Here is a 19476-nt window from a genome sequence, read left to right on the forward strand (position 1 = left end):
CTTTTTTTTTTTTTCCTTTTTTTTTTTGTCTTTTTTCATGTCCGGCAACGGATCGCAACCCTCAGTGTCGCGCCCGTACCGGACCGGGACCAGCAACGGGATCGCAACCCTCGGTGCTGCGCCCACACCTCACTCAGCCAGTGAGCGGGAACCGGTCTGTATGTGGGATCCGAACCCTCGGCGGGAGCGCCGCCACGCTCCCAAGCAGCACACTGTAGCAGTGCGCCACCGGGCCGGCCCAGAGATTCACATCTTCCAAGACTGACTTGTGAGCTGGCAGGGCTTCCCAGTGGGACTGGCAAAGTGATCTTTTCCCTCTCATCCCTTGAAAGCAGTTATGGTTTTAAATGGTTTGGTGGAAACACTTAAGACACATTTATTAAAAAGCATAAATATTTTCTGCACTTAAGAGACAGATTTTTATCTCAGAATCAAAAATCTCCCTTAAGTTTGTAAAGGGAAAGATTAGGGGCTGGGAAGGATAAATTACTTTTCAAGGTCACCTAAGTGAGTTCTCCAAGAACATGAGTAAAAAGATTTTAGCATTCCTGTTTTTCAGTCTCAAGTGTAAAACATTAAAAATGATTCCTTATGGCCGGCCCAGTGGCGCTCCCGCCGAGGGTTCGGATCCCACATACAGACCGGTTCCCGCTCACTGGCTGAGTGAGGTGTGGGCGCAGCACCGAGGGTTGCGATCCCGTTGCTGGTCCCGGTCCGGTACGGGCGCGACACTGAGGGTTGCGATCCGTTGCCGGACACGAAAAAGGACAAAAAGGAAAAAAAAAAAATGATTCCTTAATTATAAGTAGTGCAAAATTGTTTTCTACTAGAAAGACAGACCAGATTTGATAACATACATAAATGATAGCCATGGTAACAATGTGATGCCAGTGTAAAGGATACCAATACAGATAATAGAAAAGATCAAATAACACACATACAGTAGACCCTATGACATATTTGAACTAAAAACATAGTGAATTTAATATCCTTTTTTCTATTTTTAAATCCCCAAAGATCCATGGTTTGTTACAGTCAGTAATTTTGTGTGGGCCACAAATTTGAGTCAAAGAGGAGGTATGCAGGAACAATCAGTTGAGCAACAAGCCTAGCCAACCACCCACCAATCACATCTCAGCATAATTTTGTTGTTCTCTACTCTTGTCAGATATTCACACTTTGCTTCCTTGCAAAATGTGGTCCAGAAGAGTAAGCACACAGCTAATTATGTAGTTAAGAAAAAGTGAAAAGGTGTTTTGGTCAGATAAATAGATTTGATGGATCAATTAAAAAGTAAAATGTTGAGTTTAGTGATGGGTGACTATGACATGAATGACCTGTCATGAACAGAAAAAGAGATTCCTTAAATGTTCAATGAGTTCAGTGAGAATAGACAAAGGAAACACAGGACTCTTGAGACAAATCAGGAGCCTGTACAAAGACACCCACAAAGCAACAGATGGTGAAGGCGATAGTGTGTCCACTGGCCAGGCCTTTACTAGGTTGATTTGTGAATTTTAAGAGTAAGTTTCCTTCACCTAATCCAGCATTAGTCATATTTCCCCCTGATCTAAAGAAGGGATGAGAAGGATTATAGGCTTGAACAGGATGTCAACACAGATGAAACCAGCCATTTTGTAATATAATTTGTGACTTTATACCCAAAAGGGCACAGGTCTTTACACCCAAGAAGGGCACCATTCTTCACTTTTGCTTTGGTTTTAGGATCTCAGGTGAACTATGTAATGGTTAATATTCCTGCAATAATGACAGTGTAAATTAGTTTTTTGGTGGCAGAATTTAGCTTAATAGCTTCAGAAATTAATTTGGTCCAGTATTTTATATAGTCATTAAATAAATACAGGAAAGATTAACTGAAATATTGAGTTAAATTTTATTGTACTTTATGGGAAATTTATATCTATGGTGATTGTGATTTAGAAAATTCAAAAAGCTCTTGCGAATAGCTATACTGGTCTATTGTATCTTCTTTAGGATGTAGAGAAGACAATAAATTGAAGTTTTGAAGACACCTTTCTCCCTGTCTTTTCCACCATAAGATATGGGACTTGCCTGAGGAGACTGTCTTTTTTTTTTTTTTTTTTAAGTTTTTCCAGACTAAATTGTAATTCAATGAACTGGTGCCAAGCATTAAGAATAAGACATGACAAGAAGCCCACAACTCAAAAAGGTTATTTTTTTGGATTTTGTCACAAGCTGGGTTATACCTATAAAAAGCACAAATAGTTTTATACATTGTTTAGATTGCAGATAGTATATCTGGCATTTAAAAAAAAATCAAACATCTAAGACAGTAAATCAAATACAGTGTGTTTCAACTAATTTACCCAGTTTGGGCACTGGTAGCAGGAATACATATGCATAACATGCTTGAGTTAAGAGTTGAGAAAACAGAGCCCCCAAAAGCTCTCTATATAACTAGGGGAAATAGCATACATGTATATCTGCAGCAACTTTGAGTTGCCAAAGCAGGACAGGCAAATTTGAAAATTTATGTCAAAAACTCTGAAGTGGGGAAAAAATAAATAAAACTTAAGATTATCTCTAGGCTGTATCTCCCTGCTTACATAGTTTTTTACTCTTCAAAAAGTCAACTAGTAACCCGTGAGCACACTTCTACACAGATGCAGTGGTTTCTGCCTAGGAGTAAAGATGTACAAGGTTATATTCCTTCTCTTTCATCCCTTTCCTCCTTGCTATTTGTCACCCAGCCGTTGAGGACATTCTGGCTCGATAGAAAGATGGCTTTGGGGTTCAATACATTCAAACTTCTTTGTTCTACTTTTTTGAGAAATGTTGGGCTTGAGAGAAGTCAGCCAGGAAAGAAGGAACTGGAAACTGACCAGTATGTGTAAGTAAATACAACACGGATGGGCCCAACTCTGGGAAAAGAAATGCAGTGACACCCCAATCTGTCTAGGCACTTGTGTATGATCAGAAAACCTGGCCTTCTCAATGCAAGAGGACAAAATTGTCTTTCACCCAAGCTTTCTCTCAGCTGCTGCTCTTCCTATGACACTGTGAAAGAAATAGCTATTGCAGTTTGCTTGTGCCCTTCTACACTGAAGAAGCACAACTGTGATTATCATGAAGACAGGCACACAAAGTCCTCAGGGTACCTACTGCTAAAAATGAGATATGTATTCTGTGACCTAATCACATCCAACTAATAATATTAATGTGAAAATAGTTCTGTTCTTATTTGAGACTCCAGTGGGCAGGATCACAAAGAAGCCCTCACAAAAAAAAAAGAACTGCTGGCTACACACGCAACATGGTGGGGGCAAGAGGGTAGGCAGGGATGACATTAAAGCATTGCACTGAAACATTATTTTATTCTATTGGCATTCTAATTATCAAGAGTAAGAAACATAAAAAGCATTCTCCAGTTTTCCATTACTGTACTTTAATTTGATTTCTTGGTGAATAAAGGCCTTCAAGGAATTCCCATGGTAATCAGCTGAGTTAATGGATCTTTCCTTTGCAACAAATGGTAGTTCAAAGTACCTGTAAGTGTGGCCACGATGCCTCAAGGGTAGGTTCATCTTCTTCTGGATCAAATTCATTGCTGTCACTAGGAGGGAGAGTTCTGAATATATTGCAAGATACCTAAAAATAAACAAGCAGCAGAGTTAGCTGGAAGCACCTTCTGAGCAGCCTTACATGAGGTCCTTGTGGCCAGCCAAAGGGAACTCAGATGATAGTGGATGGGGAGCACCACCAAAGTGGAATAAGGACCTAGAGGCACTGAGGCCAGGACCACCTCTAGACAAAGCTGGAAAGTAGCAAAGCAGCATCTTCCTATCCTCTGAACACTATTCCTTGCCCTTATTCGGTCATCTCCACCCTAGGCCCCCATGATTTTACACCTTCCATCAAAGCCTGCTCTTGGTTATTTACCAGTCAAGCATGCTTCTAATTAATCAATTTACACAATTTATAAATAACTGCTAATGGGCTTCATGTACTTCCCTTTTGAGGCTTATTCATAATTTGCAAATTTATGGTTGAAATTTGGTGAAATTACAGGCATTCACAAAAAACCAATCAGAAAAGATATTTCAGAACCTTTTTAACATCCTTAAAATTATACATAATCTGTCCTCAGTTGGTTTTCCAAAATAGTCATGATGCCCAGAGTAAGATATACCTGTGATATAAACCTCTATAGGGCCGGTCCTTGGCTCACTTGGGAGAGTGTGGTGCTGATAACATCAAAGCCACGGGTTCGGATCCCTATATAGGGATGACCAGTTACCTCACTTGGGAGAGTGTGGTGCTGACAACACCAAGTCAAGGGGTAAGATCCCCTTACCAGTCATCTTTTTTTTTAAAACAAAAACAAAAACAAAAACACCTCTATAAACTAGGCATTCCTTTACCACAGGCAATATCCAAATTAAATGCCAGTTCCTCAAAGAATGGACATAAGCTGACAACTGTTGAAACTGGGTGATGAAGAGATGAGGATTCATTATAATATCTATTACTTCTATATATAAAGATTTCTATAGTGAAATACTTATTTTTAAAATGCTGTTTGGTACTATTCTCAGGGTTCCTTTTCAATTTCTATTCTATTTCTTACCCTACTTACTCACCCATCTTCTCCTAATGATCCAAACATATCCTCAGATCTGAAGGACAAAAGTGGGGGAAGGGCAAGTAGGAGGGGAATATGTGTACACGGTGAGAAGGGAAAAAGAAAGGCAGAAGCATCTGCTGGACTTTCTATGTAATGCAGAAAATACTGAGCTATAATATGCTGCTCTGAAAAAGAAAAGAAGAAAGGCCTTGGGGGTCCTATATAACCTGAATGTGGTTATTCAACTCAACAAATATTTATTAATAGTCTATTATGTGCACACACTATTCTAGACACTGGGAAAATGGTAGTGAACAAAGCATATAAAAATCTGTGCCTTCATGGAGCTTATATTCTAGTTAAAGTCATAAATATCACCATTTCCTACCTTTGGAAACTGAGTTCAGATGTGTATGGGAAGTAAATTAGATGTTACTTTAAGTGCAATGGGAAGCCATTAGTGGATCTTAAACAGGGCAAGTGACATGATCTGATTTTCACTTTAAAAAAAATCACTCTGGTAGCTATGTATAGAATAGACAGGAAAGGGAAAAGGTGAAGGCTGTGAACGTGGCAAGAGATGATGTTGATGATGTTGGCTTGGACTAGAATGGTGGCAGACAAGACAGACAGAAATAGACTGATTAGAAATATATTCTGGAGGTAGTACTCACTGCTGGCTCGGATGTACAGGGTGAAGGGAAGGAAAGACTCAAGGATGAGTCATAGATTTGGGGCCATTTACCAAGATGGAGATGACTGGGAAAGAGAAAAGGTTTCTTTCTTTGCTTGCTTGTTTTGGTGGAGAGACCCAGAGATCTAGTTACAAAATGTGTTAAAGGAGCAATATCTAGGGAACAATTAGACATATGAATCTGGGTCTCTCAGCTGGACAGGTCAGGACTGGAGACATACGAGGGTACTTCAAAAATTTTGTGGGAGGGCCAGCCCCTTGGCTCATTCAGGAGAGTGCGGTGCTGATAGCGCCGACGCCACAGGTTCAGATCCTATATAGGGATGGCCAGTTCGCTCACTGGCTGAGCGTGGTACAGACAACACCAAGCCAAGGATTATGATCCCCTTACCAGTCAAAAAAAAAAAAAAGTGGTTTTTTTTTAGTGGGAAATGTAATTTAAAAAATACAAATCTTTCCATGAATTTTTTGAAGAAGTACCCTTGTATAAGGACTCATCAGCATACAGACGATATTGAAAGCCATGGGAGTAAAGGATTGTCATGGAAAGGAATAAATAGAAAGAAGGGAAAGGGCCTAACATTTACAAATCAAGTAGAAGAAGAAGAGCCAACAAGAGCAAATAAAAAGGAAAAGGAGGTAGAAGAAAAGAACTGGAATTTGGGGTCTCAGGAAATAAGAGAGAAGAGTGTTTTAAGAAGAAGTAAGAGGTCAACAGCAGTAAATGCTGCTCAGAGGTTGAAGGCTGGCTCAGATGAGCACAGAGCAGTATCCACTGGATTTGACAGCCCTACAGAGTGTGTACTATTATTATCACCAATTACCATTGAGGAAATAGAAGCACAGGTGTTGCTAAGCTCCAAGGTTACAACTAGTAACCAGCAGAGTTACAGCTGAGCCCAGGCTGTCAGATCTCCACAGTGTTCTAGAAGAGTAGGTAGAACAACTCTTTTGCTCTTTAGCTTAGATGACAGAAAAAAAAAATGATCATATTAGAATATGTATTACAGCATGCACAGTTTTTGTCCCTTCCAACAATTATAAGAAATTATTTTTACGAAGAAACTAGTGACTTTTCAGATAACCATCGACCTGTGACTTCTCTCCAACCAGCCAGCCATATAGCAATTCACAAGGACGAAAGTCCTTTAATGACTCAATTTTAAATCTTTGTTAAACTATACATGCATTTCAAAAATTGAGTTGAGTTTTCATTCCAATTAAGTCATCTATATTTACTGTCCTCTTGAACAAGTTTTTTTCCTCTTCCAAGATGTGAAAGTAAACCATGAAAGGAAAGAAAAAATGGCTTCTCTATAGTAAAATATCTGAGTAAAGAGACACAGAGATTTCTCCTCTGTAATCCTGGACATATAAACTCTCTTTCAGTGCCCACCATAAGCTGCAGCAACTATCTGTTTACATGTTTGTTTGTCTCTCCCCACTAACCAAGAACTAATCAAGAATATGCAACACATTTGTTTTCCTAGCATACATAAGGGTACTTCAAAAAGTTCGTGGAAAAACAGAATTAAAAGATAAAATGAATCTTCTTATGAACCTTTTGAAGTACCCTCATACTAGGCATTCCATAAATATTCACAAAATAAAAGTTTGGACACATTAATAAAGCTGTGTATTGTGGTTTTACTTTAACCAAATCTCAATTTAAAGTTTTCTAGGTGATTTAAATAAATCTAGGTCACTTATAAGGATGTTTAACCCTATACAGTGTTCTAATCCACTGATTTGGTCAAAGCTTCATCTCTCAGTTATCACATCAAAAGAAGGCTGAGCTGTGTAAATAATCCCAACAATAGTAGCCTAAAGGTACATACATCTCATTTAGCTATATACTGTCATTTCTCCAGATTTACCTTCCTTACCATGCTTTATATAATCTACTAAATATTTGCCAGATGAGGAATGGAGAAGCACACATCTGTTGGGCTGGACAATTCAGAGCTGAATGGACTGATGAAGTAGTTCTGTAGCACATTGGGAAAGAAGGGCAAAGCATATCAAGGGTCATGGAGAAAGCCAAGTCTTTGATTCAGACTGGCACATAGTAGATGCTTAATAAAAATGTCATAAATGAATAAACCTTTACTCCCATTCTTGAGACTCTACCCTAAGAAACTAATCCAAGACAAGACTGAAAAGGCTACTTAAAGCTGTTATTTGCGACATTCTCCAAAAAGTGTAAAACTGGAAATAAACTTTACATTCAGCATCAGAAAAGTACATCGATTCAATAGACTACTGGGCAGCATTAAAGATAGTGTCCTCATGAAAACACATAAAAAAGTTTGTAAGTAAAGATTTAGGTGGGAAGGCAACTGAAAACTGTATGACTATAATTATAAAGATAAGAATGTAAATGGATAACTAAAGGGAAATTAAAAGCTGTATTAAGTGAGAAGAATATGGATGATAAACTAGGTAGTTGCTATTATTCCTCTTGGGACACCCCAAATAAGTCCTAAATATTTAAAAAGCATTAGAGACATACAGTATGTGAGTTATGCCTTTTATTTCAAGATGAAAATGGGCTCTTGAATTTATTTATACAAAACTATTGCTATCAAGAGAATTAAAAATCAGAGCTTCCCACAATGCCTTAGAGCTTAGCTCATGAATGAAGGATTGAATGGAATGAACCAGTTTAACTCTACATTTGAGCTCCAAAATCATGAATTTAAAATCAGGTCCTCTAGGGGCTGGCTGGTTAGCTCTGTTCGTTAGAGTACAGCCTTGTAACATTAAGGTCAAAGGTTTGGATCCCCGCACTGTCCAGCCATAAATAAATAAAATAAAATTGGGTCATCTATGGATGGTCAGCAGGGGTGGGGGGGAGGTGGGGGTCTCTAAATTCCCCAATTCATCTGCAACAGTTTGTCTGTGAGTGCAATTTGGGAAAAGGGCCAGTTGCCTTCATCAGATTTTCAAAAGACTTCCAAGATCCTAAGTAGTTAAATCTTCCTTTATGGCAGTCACTTTTGATTTATAGTCCCAGGTTAAATGGATTATTAAATAGGTAACAGCAGGTGCCTGCTTATGCAAATGTATCATAACCACAACTAACCACCAGCATCACTCCCTACCACACAGCAGTTTTGTAAAGAGTCTGTGTGGCTAGATTAAAATGCATTCAGGTATTGCCTCTATAATGTATTAAAATATATGAGACTGTAGCCCTAAGTATTCTAATGTATTCATTCAGGAACAGATAATCAAAAATAAACAAAAAAAATTTTTAAGTATATTAGTAGGATTAATTTTTCAACTATTTTAATCTATACAGTTTCAGTTAAAGAAAAAAAGTTTAAGACACTATCTTTATTTTCATTCCAAAGACATTATAATAAACACATGTTGGAATCAAAATAAAGGCTTGAAGGCACTGGCCTGGCCCCCAAAAAGTGGTTATAAAGGACAGAAAGCAAGGCTAAGGGATGGGAAGAGTGGCTGTTAAAACCTGGATAACCCTTCTTAAAAGATAAAAACCCTAGGATTAGTGCCTCCACTGAGTAGCTTTTAGAATCAAATCATGTAGAGACTATCTCATCCAGCCCCTTCATCTTACAAATAAGGTAACTGAGGTGCAAAGAGCTTGTGAATTTCCAAGGTCACAAAGTGCCATGGCGCACATATCTCCATCCACACCCCACCAGGGATGGACCTGACATCATTATTTCTTTTTCCTCTGATTTTCCCCATCCCCATTTCTTTTATGATTTTTATTACTCTCTCATTTTCTCATCCTTCCTTTCCCATCATCTCATTCTTAGGTTTTTGTCATGCTGTTGCCACTCAAAGGCACCCGTGGGCACTGTTTACCTATCTGTAGACATTCAAGTCTAAATAAGCTGATGATCTTGCTTAGTATTAACAAGGAACTATGACAATCTCTTTGCTGGTTCAGACCCCCAGCATCAAAACTCTTGATTATTGTAATGTTTCCTCTCTGGTGTTCCTCTTCCTCTTGTTCATCCCTTTTTCTTGTCTCCTCCAATTAGATTTTTGAGCCCGTAAAGAATCATCTCTGAATGCCTGGCATGTAATACACAATAAATGGAAATGACGAAGGCTGCCAAATAAAATACAGGACACCAGTTAAATCTGAATTTCAGATACAAAAATATATTTATTGTTTGTCTGAAATTCAAACTAACTAAGTGGCCTATATTTTGATTTGCTAAATCTGACAACCCTAAAATAACACTAATATTAATTAAGAACTTCTACTGAAGGGGATCTACTGCTTCAAGCTGGGCCTAGGACCACATGGCTACTTGCTTTGAGGGCCTAGTTGCTCTGTTTTTGTTGTTGTTTTCAGTGCTTTAGTTATCTGCTGACTACTGGTAACTATGGTGCAAAAAAATAAATGTCAAAGTCTTGGCCTAATATAAAAGAGGAGACTACAAACAGTTCGTAGCCTAATAAGCAAAACAGGAAAAAATGTTTAGGCATATTTTTATCAGTTTTTTATTAAACAACTTATTACTTTTTGACTTGCAGTAGCAAAATACAACTGTTAATATTTTTAAATAGTTGTTTAAATTACTGTAGAAAAGTGATTTATTATCTCCAAACCCTTTATGTCCACAGAAACTACTAATTTTCCACCATGATTTCAGTTGAGATTTTGTTATTGTTAAGGGAAATGACTAGCAAATATCTAGCACATTATAAAAGAACAGTGTGGCTAGCTCCTCGTAGCTATTCACTAAACATCTGCAAAGATTAATACCGAACAAAATAGAACGTAAGTTATTTTTTAAAAAATAAATACTCTGAATTTGCTTTAGTTATATATTTGTTAGCACTATTCATATTGAAGGCTCCAGTAAACCAGGCATATAATGTGATCAGGGAACTACTTGTGCAACAGTATAACAAGTCAACTTAAATCATCTTCTCCATGCTATATAATATATTTTCTAGATGATGGGTATCGTCTTTCTTGGGTAAAAGCAGATGAAGTAGTTGACCTCAAGAATGTTTTTCCCCTTGTATCTATGAAGCTATAATTCCATACGATTATTCAATACTGCAAGCATATCAACTATAAATGCAAAAATAATGGTATCAGAGCTATAAAATGAATTTTCTTGAGATTACGTCTAAAAAATAAGTCTTCTAACCAAAAAAGGACTATATGAATGATGTTAAGTAGAGAATATTTGAGCAAACTGAAATTGCCATTATTTCTGTAGCACTATTCACCTTAAGACCTCACGCACGTAACAATTTTGATGATATCCCTGGGTTTTTTCATCAAGTTTATTTATTCATTGTTTGTTGTTTCATTCAACAGTCCATCATGTATTGAAAAGAAACCAAAATTATTTAATCTAGCGTTTACAACCAGATGGAGGACCCAGTAGCAATGTTGAAACTAGGTCATGAAGCATTATTCCCATATTTTATGTTTGCACAAAAGGTGAATGTAAGCAGATATCATAAAACTGTATCTTGAAAGAAAACAGACAAATCTCACAGTGGTTCACTAATATTTTACCATGGATGCCATTTTTAAAAACACTACATCCAAAATACAAATGTAAGCAAATCTCACTTTAAATCTCTAAATCAGACATGTGAACACATAAGACTATTTTCAAACATACTAGAATTTGGCTTATTCAACTTGGAGAATAAGAACTAAAATTCTAACAAACTATGCTAACATAAAAACAATAAATAATAAAAAACATATGTATAATGTCAAGTTACTTTTGGCAACACCAAATTTAAGAATTGTTAATGGTTCTTATGATAAAGAACCTTTCAAACCTGACCTTCAACTCCTTTAAAGTAATTACAGATAAATAATTATTGATAAATCAAAACAGGGAGAAAAATCCCAAAGCATTTTTAATTACGTTCAAGGGACTTAGAGCAGATAAATATCTTTTAAGCTAATACTTTGATTAGAAACAAATGGCAAAAATTTTAAGCTTTCAATTAGCACTTCATTTAATTCATTAGCAATTTGTTCAATCAATAATTTGTTTCTTTTTTTTTTTTTTCCTTTTTTGTCTTTTTTCGTGTCCGGCAACGGATCGCAACCCTCTTTAGAAACAAATGGCAAAACTTTTAAGCTTTCAATTAGCACTTCATTTAATTCATTGGCAATTTGTTCAATCAATAATTTGTTTCTTTTTTTTTTTTTTTTTCCTTTTTTGTCTTTTTTCGTGTCCGGCAACGGATCGCAACCCTCAGTGTCACGCCCGTACCGGACCGGGACCGGCAACAGGATCGCAACCCTCGGTGTTGCGCCCGCACCTCGCTCAGCCAGTGAGCGGGAACCGGTCTGTATGTGGGATCCGAACCCTCGGCGGGAGCGCCGCTGCACTTCCCAAGCGGCACACTGTAGCAGTGCGCCACCGGGCCGGCCCTCAATCATAATTTGTTTCTAAAGCCAAACTACATCTTTTAATTACTATAATAAATCTACTTTAGTTTGCACTTCAGGCTAAAAATCGGTCTCTATTAAACCTCGCTATCTATGTGAATGAACTAGTCACATGTAATATATAACTACTGAAAAGTTATCTGAACTTGTGAAACCATTAAAATCCCTTATTCTAGCATAAAGGCATGTCCTTAGCACCCAATTCTAAGCAGTGGAAATTAAATTAAACCAATTTGACAATTTCCTATGGGCCATCCACTGCAGAGCTAACTTTATTCTCTAATACATTAAATATGTATGCAACTGTCACTGCCGTGCAATATTATCAATATAATTATAACTTTCAGAAAAGAATTTTCATAAGTTATTATTCCAAACATGTTCACTTGCGTTAAATACGATTCGAGCTAAAACAATCTCTACAATTCCTTTGTTTATCACAAGTGCAGGTGTCAGCAACACAATCAGGACTATCTGAAATATTGTAACACGTGGGTGTGGTCAAGCCACTCCAGCAAGGCTGTCCACATTTTTATCATAAAGCCACACTTGTGGACAAAGCTCTATACCTTTGAGAAAACATGCACTGAACCAGAGTGCACTATGAACAACTAAGAAACATGCATTTGTGACAGTTGTGAGGTTTGTTTTATAACATCCAGAAATCTAGAAGAGGATTTAAAAGGAGATTTTAAAAGGGAGTGATCACAACCTTATTGCTACACATTCACTGTCATACTTTAAATCTGTATTAGCCAGGCTTTCTAGGACATAGAAACTATTCTATTCAACCTAATTTCTGAAGTGAGGCAGAAGAAATATCTTAAAATGATAAAAAGAAGCTTAACAGGCAATTGAAGAAAGGGAATAACAACAACAAAAAAGCTTAAAAACATATATTGCTCAATTAGAGTTTTAAAATATATGCCACATGCAAAAGACAATATTAGAAGTAATAGAAACCTTGGGCATTTTCCTAACTCACAGGAAGACATCGTTCTCATTTATATTTCCTTTATCGAGTATCTGTTTTTCACTCTAGTGCGTATATACACCATACAGATCTACACTGATCAAAAAAAAAAAATCTGTTTTCATTGTTGTTGCTATTGCTGTTATTGGTGATAGTAGGAGTATTTAGTTGATAATTGTAATGATGAATTGGTATAACTAGATTTAACATGTACTGTTTTTGCAAATAATTTCGTCCTTTTAGATGTTGAGTTTCTAGAAGGAATAGAGCACTGCCAACTATATGAAAGAAAGAAAATTGTCCACAAGAGATCCAGAACAGAGAATTTGAATACAGATCAAATGTAAATATGAAGGTACCTCAAAAAGTTTGTGGAAAAAAAGAATTGAAAAATAATACAAATCTTGCCATAAACTTTTTGAAGATCCCTTGTATGAGGTATGGTTTTGAGGAATATGTCAACATTTCATTACAAGGGGACAAAAGAGAGAAAGTGAGTGAAGGAAAGGACTTTGTCTTCTGTTCCAATCTCCTTGACCTGTTGCATGTTTGTCAGATGCCAGAGACGTCACAAAGATAGGAAAAGAGAAGAGACTGAGGGAAAAAAAGAAAGAAAAATCCAAGAGAAAGACATTTGAGCTGGGCTCCCTCCATGTACAGTGATCACTAATGCCAACTAGTATAAGAAAGTTCATAGAAGCAGAATTCATAATAACCCCAAACTGGAAAAAACCTAAATGTTTATTAAACAGTGGAAAAGATAAATAAACAGTAATATATGCATATAACGAAATGTTATATAGCCATGAAAATGAATAAACTACATCTATTCATAACAAGTTGGCTGCATCTCATATATGTAATGTTGAGGGAAAGAAATCAGACTCCAAAAATATATATATATTTTTTATTCCATTTACATAAGTCCAAAATCGGGCAAAACTAACTAATGGTATTAATGTTGAGATAGTGTCAGAAGAGAGTACTCAAACCCAGAAAGTCTGTGCTCGTAACCACAGTGCCACATATATTTACAATGAGGGTTCTGTAGGAGAGGGAGGCACTAGTGAAACTGCCTGTAGTAAGACGGGCTAGGCTAATTCCCCTCCACCATCACCCTTTCATTCCCCTAAGAACTCCCCTTTAATTTGAGTCTTTAGGCCTTTCTCTTGGGTTTGGCGGATTCTCCAGAGAATCCTCTATCTCTTGACTAGAGGGCAAACATTATCTGAGAGGTGAGTGGGAAGAGGGCTGAAGATCTTCCCACTTAGGACGGTCCCTTACTTTCCAAAAAGATACTGCTCTCAGCCTAATGTCCTTAATCCCAGGTTTTCTCCAATTTAGCCTCTCCAGAGAATAAACCTTCTGTCTTTTGCTGGGATTTGGGAACAGCAATCACCCAGCTACCTAGTTTTGGGGAAATTAGGTGGGATCAGGAATTCTAGCTACTTCTTAAACAGACTTTGCAGTAAATCTCCTGTTTTCAATCCCACGCACTCTTACTTTGAGAGGTATCTTTCTGAACTTTCTTGAAGTTAACATGGTGTGAGGATCAGGAATTCTAGCTACTTCTTAAACAGACTTTGCAGTAAATCTCCTGTTTTCAGTCCCACGCACTCTTACTTTGAGAGGTATCTTTCTGAACTTTCTTGAAGTTAACATGGTGTGAGGTGGCTACTTCTAGACTTCCTTTGCTGCTGCTTTGGATTCAGCTTTCTCTGAATCACCAAGGTAATGACCACCAGTTCATTTGACTTCTAGCTTCCAAAATGTAGATTCTTAGATCTCCTCTCTATTTTGCTTTGTTCTTGTGTTTTCTTTCTTTTTAGTAATTTTGGTGAATTTCAAGGGATAAGGGAAGTAAACATAGGCATGTGTTCAATCCACCCTATTTACTCAAAAGCTAGCTATTATTTCCTATTAAATTATTTCATACATTCTCCAGTTAACTTCTGCTTATTCAAATAATTTAATTTTCTTAGGCAAAAATGTCAATCCCTTTTTAGTGGGAAAGGGTCCTGTAGAACAGCAAGAAAACCAAATGGCAGCTGCTCTAATCTGAGCCAATGTAAAATGAGAGACCTCCACATCAGTCTTCTTTCTCAGAATTAGCACCAACCACATTAGCAGGTCTTAGTAGGAAGCAAAATAGAAGAGTAAAGCACGGTCGGGATCTGGGGATACTGAATACAGAATTCAAATGACTGTTCACCAAATTGTCATTTCATTCAATAAACAAGTACATAAATCTAAAAAAGGGGGGGGGGGAATCAGCACTAGAACTCAGGGAAGAGCAAGATTTAATCCTTGGTATGGTGCTCTTCTCTCAGTAGTCAGTTCTCTATCCCCTTTTCCACTATAACCTCTGTTTCCAGAGCATATGGATGTCCTTAATTCCATTACTACCAGTCACATACACAGCAGCTCTGACATCTCACTGTCATCTCAAACTCAGTCTGGTCAAAACAAGTCTCATCTTCACTGGCCTCCCCATATCCCTAAAAGAGAATTCTCCCACCTTCCCCATTCTTTCAGTGAGTTCACTATTGCTCTGACCTTTTAAAGTTTTCTTTAACTCTTCCTCTCCTCTTTCTGCTATATTCAATTTGTCAACAAGTTGGTTTATTTATTATTTCAAATGTCTCTTTGGTGCTCATGGTGGTATTACTTTTAAGAGTGGAAATTTGGAAACCGTTTAAATATCCCAAAATGGAAAAACAGCTCAATAAACAATGGTATATCCACATAATGAACTATAAGGCAGCTATTAGAATAATTTTTTTAAAGATATTTTATTACATGAAAGTCTGTTTAGATCATAATGTTAGAGAAATTTTAAAGATTAGAAAAAAACATTTAATAAGGAAAAACAGGAAAGGGAATTTTCTGGAGTGATGGCACTGTTCTAGATCTTGTTTGGGATAATCATTATATGAGTGTATACAACTGTTAAATTCATTGAACATTCACTGCCTAAGACCTGTTCTTAATATTTTATTACGTATTAAGTATATCTAAATTTTTTTTTTAAATTAGAGGAAAAAACTCACATAAAAAAGTAGACTAGGAGGAAATCAGCCAAAATGTGAACAATGATTGAATTTAAATAATGAAGCTATGGGTGATTTTTTTCTTTTCTTTGATGAGCATGGGGAAACAAATACAGGATATGGGGAGTTCCTTTACATGTTCTTCTCCATTTCCTCTTCCTTTGCCCCTACCTGACAAGATTAGGACAAACCCCCTCTGCCATAAGCCATCTTGGGTTAAATCTGCCAGTCTACTCCTCCTTAAAGGAGCACTAACTTTTCTGTAGGGGCTGGAGAAAGAAGAGTGTATCACTTACACTTCACCTCCTATTCAAAAATCCTTACAACTCCCTGCTCACTGTCTGCAAGATTAAGTCTAAGGTCCTCTACTTAGCTCGCCTCTACTTCTGTAATCTAGACCCAACCCTGCGTCTCCCCACGTTATTACCCACAAATTCCAACCATGAACCCTCCACTCCCATTAGGCTTCTACTTCAAGATTAAACTTTGCTCAAAATAAGAGGCAACTTTTTACATGCTGAAATGGTGACAGTAATGTTAAATTAATGATCTCTTGAGACTGCTGTCCCCACATAAAACCATCACAGGGAAATGATATTTCACACAGAAACAACTATATTGCACTCTCTCCAAAATCGGAAATGTGGCAGTGAATCCAAAAGTGAAGATTGTTGATATTAAATCTTAGAATCCAAAAATAGAGGTGTAAACACCTCAATAGTCACACAGCTTACTGCTTGCAAGAATAAATACAGCAGAGGCCCTCGTATTGCTGGCATCTGCAGTCAACCACTCACGCCCCACACGCAGGCTAGCCACATGATACCAGGACTTTACCGCATCTCACTGTCTGTGGACTGTGAGTCCAAAGTCCCAGAAAGTTACTAAAAGTGGTGAATTAAATGATTTCTATCAGAGCCAAAATGCACATGTTGATAAAACTATACCAACATGGGGCTTTTTTGAGGACAAATTCTGAACATCCGCTTTGAACATTTTATGGTTCAAAATCAGCTGATGCTAAAGGAAAAAATTAAACCTCCTGAATTTTGAATTTTAAAGAAAACACGTAAAACACTTGAGGTTCCTGATGTATGTTTCTGGCTATTGGGTACCTTTGAAATCACTAAAAATAATCAGGAAATACTGCCAAAATGAACTCACTGACTCTTATTCTGTGTCTGTATGTCTCTCTCTGTCTCTGTGACCTTTCATTAGTGAAACAAAGCCCTGAGCTAGCTGGTGAGTAATTAAAACACACTGACCTACATCTGACCACAGACTGTCCACAGCTGAACATTCCTCCTTACCTCAATACTACTGCTTCATAACGAATTGCATATGATACGCCACTCTGAGGCAGGAGTGTGGATAAAAGTTCCTCCCAGTGAAACCAAGAGAGGGCTCCAGGGGCAGGAATGGACCACCGAGCCTGTTAGCTTACATTTAAAATTTGCATTTAAGCACCACTGCTTTCTGATTATTTTATCCCTCAAATAATTACTATTATCTCCAGATGAAAATATAAGAGATTCCCTACTTCGTTATTAAGGGCCATCATTGTAACTGCGTTTTTACTCTAGAAGTCCTTTACCTTTTTCCCGCTTCTCAGAGGCAACTTCGTCCTCAGAAGCTGGACAAACACAAAACTCCATTTTCTTTTTTTTTTCCCTTTTTGTCTTTTTTACTGACCGGTAACGGGATCGCAACCCGCGGTGTCGCGCCCGTACCGGGGACCGGCAACGGGATCGCAACCCTCGGTGTTGCGCCCGCACCACACTCAGCCAGTGAGCGGGAACTGGTCTCCACATGGGATCCGAACCCTCGGCAGGAGCGCTACCGCGCTCCCAAGTGGCGCACTCGCCACCGGGCCAGCCCAAAACTCCATTTTCTAAGCTTAATGAATTTTTTCTAATTTTTTTTAAGAGAAAAAACCAAAAGTCCCCAAAAGGGAAAAGCCCGCAAAACTCCATTTTCTAAGCTTAACGAATTTTTTCTAATTTTTTTTAAGAGAAAAAACCAAAAGTCCCCAAAAGGGAAAAGCCCGCATTATTATTCCAGAGGGTGCTTTCCCTTATTCTCATAAAGGCCTTACCTTGTGCAGGAAGGGCAATTCCACAGTACAGTACTTCCAAGCAGCCCGTGGAGCACCTAATATCACCTGCCCAGCCTCCACTCCCTATTTGTTACCCTCATTCCTAGAGTCCGGAAATGTATTCTCCAGTACAGCTTGCTTATCTATTTTATTTTTAAAAAATACACTTGCTCTCCAACTTACTAAGTAACTCTAAGCAGTACTATTTTTACTCAGAAACATCCTTTCCTGTATGTGTCAGCATCACCTCCTAGCAATGCTCCTCTTTGCCAGGACCCTTCCACTTTTCCCTTTTCCACTGCTCAGCTAACCCCCACCTCCCTCTATCCATCAGTGTAACTGCGTTTTTACTCTAGAAGTCCCTTATCTTCTCCCCGCTTTTCAGAGGCAACTTCCTCCTCAGAAGTCACTGGACAGCATATTTCTTCTTGGTTTCATGTACAGATCAAATTTGGCTTTAAATATTGGTCAGCAGCCAACTCCCTCCTGGAAATGACCTGCTAATAGTTTTCTTGCCAAATCCTTGCCTGAAACATTAGTGTCTCTGAGAATTCCACATTGAGGCCACTTTTTTTCTCAGCTTTTTCCTGCTAATAGTGCACCACTGTGGTGTAGCCAGCTTTCTCCTTAGAGAATCAACCAATAAATCCCTCTCTCATTTCTGTCTCTCCTCAGTAGAGAGACACCAAACCATACAAACTAACACCAAGAGGTAGGATTATCCAAGAACCAATTGTACATGTTTGTACATACCACAGGCAATATTTCCCAGCCACTTCATCATCCCTTTTCTTAGAAGATTTTTTCAGATACATTGCTTATACCTCTAAACCACATTTTCAGTTTCAAGATTAAATTAAAAGGTTGGAGAAAAGAGAAACCAAAACTTGAATGCAGTACTATAACTTATCCTGCAAAACTCTGCTGCCAGCCATGAGGGGGGTGGGGGTTGTAGGTTAAGTGGTAGGCGGGAGTGGAGACAGAGGGGGAGTACTCTCATTACAGTGAGAAGATATTATTGGATATATCAGTGCTAGACAAGTCACAGCTGTCAAACAATTTTAAGTATATTGAAAACTCTGAACAACCTTTAAAACATTAAGCCAGAGGGACTACAGCTTGTAAATGAAGCAAATAGCAATCTCAATAGCTCAGTTGCTTCCTGAGTTAAAACCCTCCCTTTAACACATTGAAATTAAAATTAAACACTTTAAAATTCCTGTCATATTCCTTAAGAGAAAAATCTTGCAGGAGAAATGGTAAATTATTAATATAGTAGGAACATGAATATGCAAGTATATCAGGAAAAAATGTAGTTAGGTGGTCTAAGGGCAGTATATACACAAATGTATATATAATTATAAAGACACAGGCACCTGCAGATTTACAGGATGTCCTCCCCAAAAAAGGACCTGAAAATAAAATTTCCCAGAGAGTAAGTTTAAAATCAACAGTAAGAGAAAAAATATGGAAAATCATTTTTTTTTGTCTTTTTTTTTTTTCGTGTCCGGCAACGGACCGCAACCCTCAGTGTCGCGCCCGTACCGGACCGGGACCGGCAACGGGATCGCAACCCTTGGTGCTGCGCCCGCCCCTCGCTCCGCCAGCGCGCGGGAACCGGGCTGTATGCGGGGTCT

The 19476-nt window shown here is 37.9% G+C and overlaps 1 protein-coding gene across 2 annotated transcripts in view; it reads right to left on the minus strand.

Annotated features, from left to right (window-relative positions):
• Nucleotides 1-19476, minus strand: part of PPP2R5E (protein phosphatase 2, regulatory subunit B', epsilon isoform) — a 147647-nt gene that overhangs the window by 37217 nt on the left and 90954 nt on the right. For both annotated transcript variants that reach the window (XM_008576549.1, XM_008576550.1), the window contains exon 4: nucleotides 3529-3630. In XM_008576549.1, coding sequence (XP_008574771.1) covers nucleotides 3529-3630 — 102 coding nt within the window. The remainder of the gene's footprint in view (nucleotides 1-3528; nucleotides 3631-19476) is intronic.

This window comes from Galeopterus variegatus, unplaced genomic scaffold (assembly GCF_000696425.1).
Source record: "Galeopterus variegatus unplaced genomic scaffold, G_variegatus-3.0.2 Scaffold1366, whole genome shotgun sequence".
NCBI classification, from domain to species: Eukaryota; Metazoa; Chordata; class Mammalia; order Dermoptera; family Cynocephalidae; genus Galeopterus; species Galeopterus variegatus.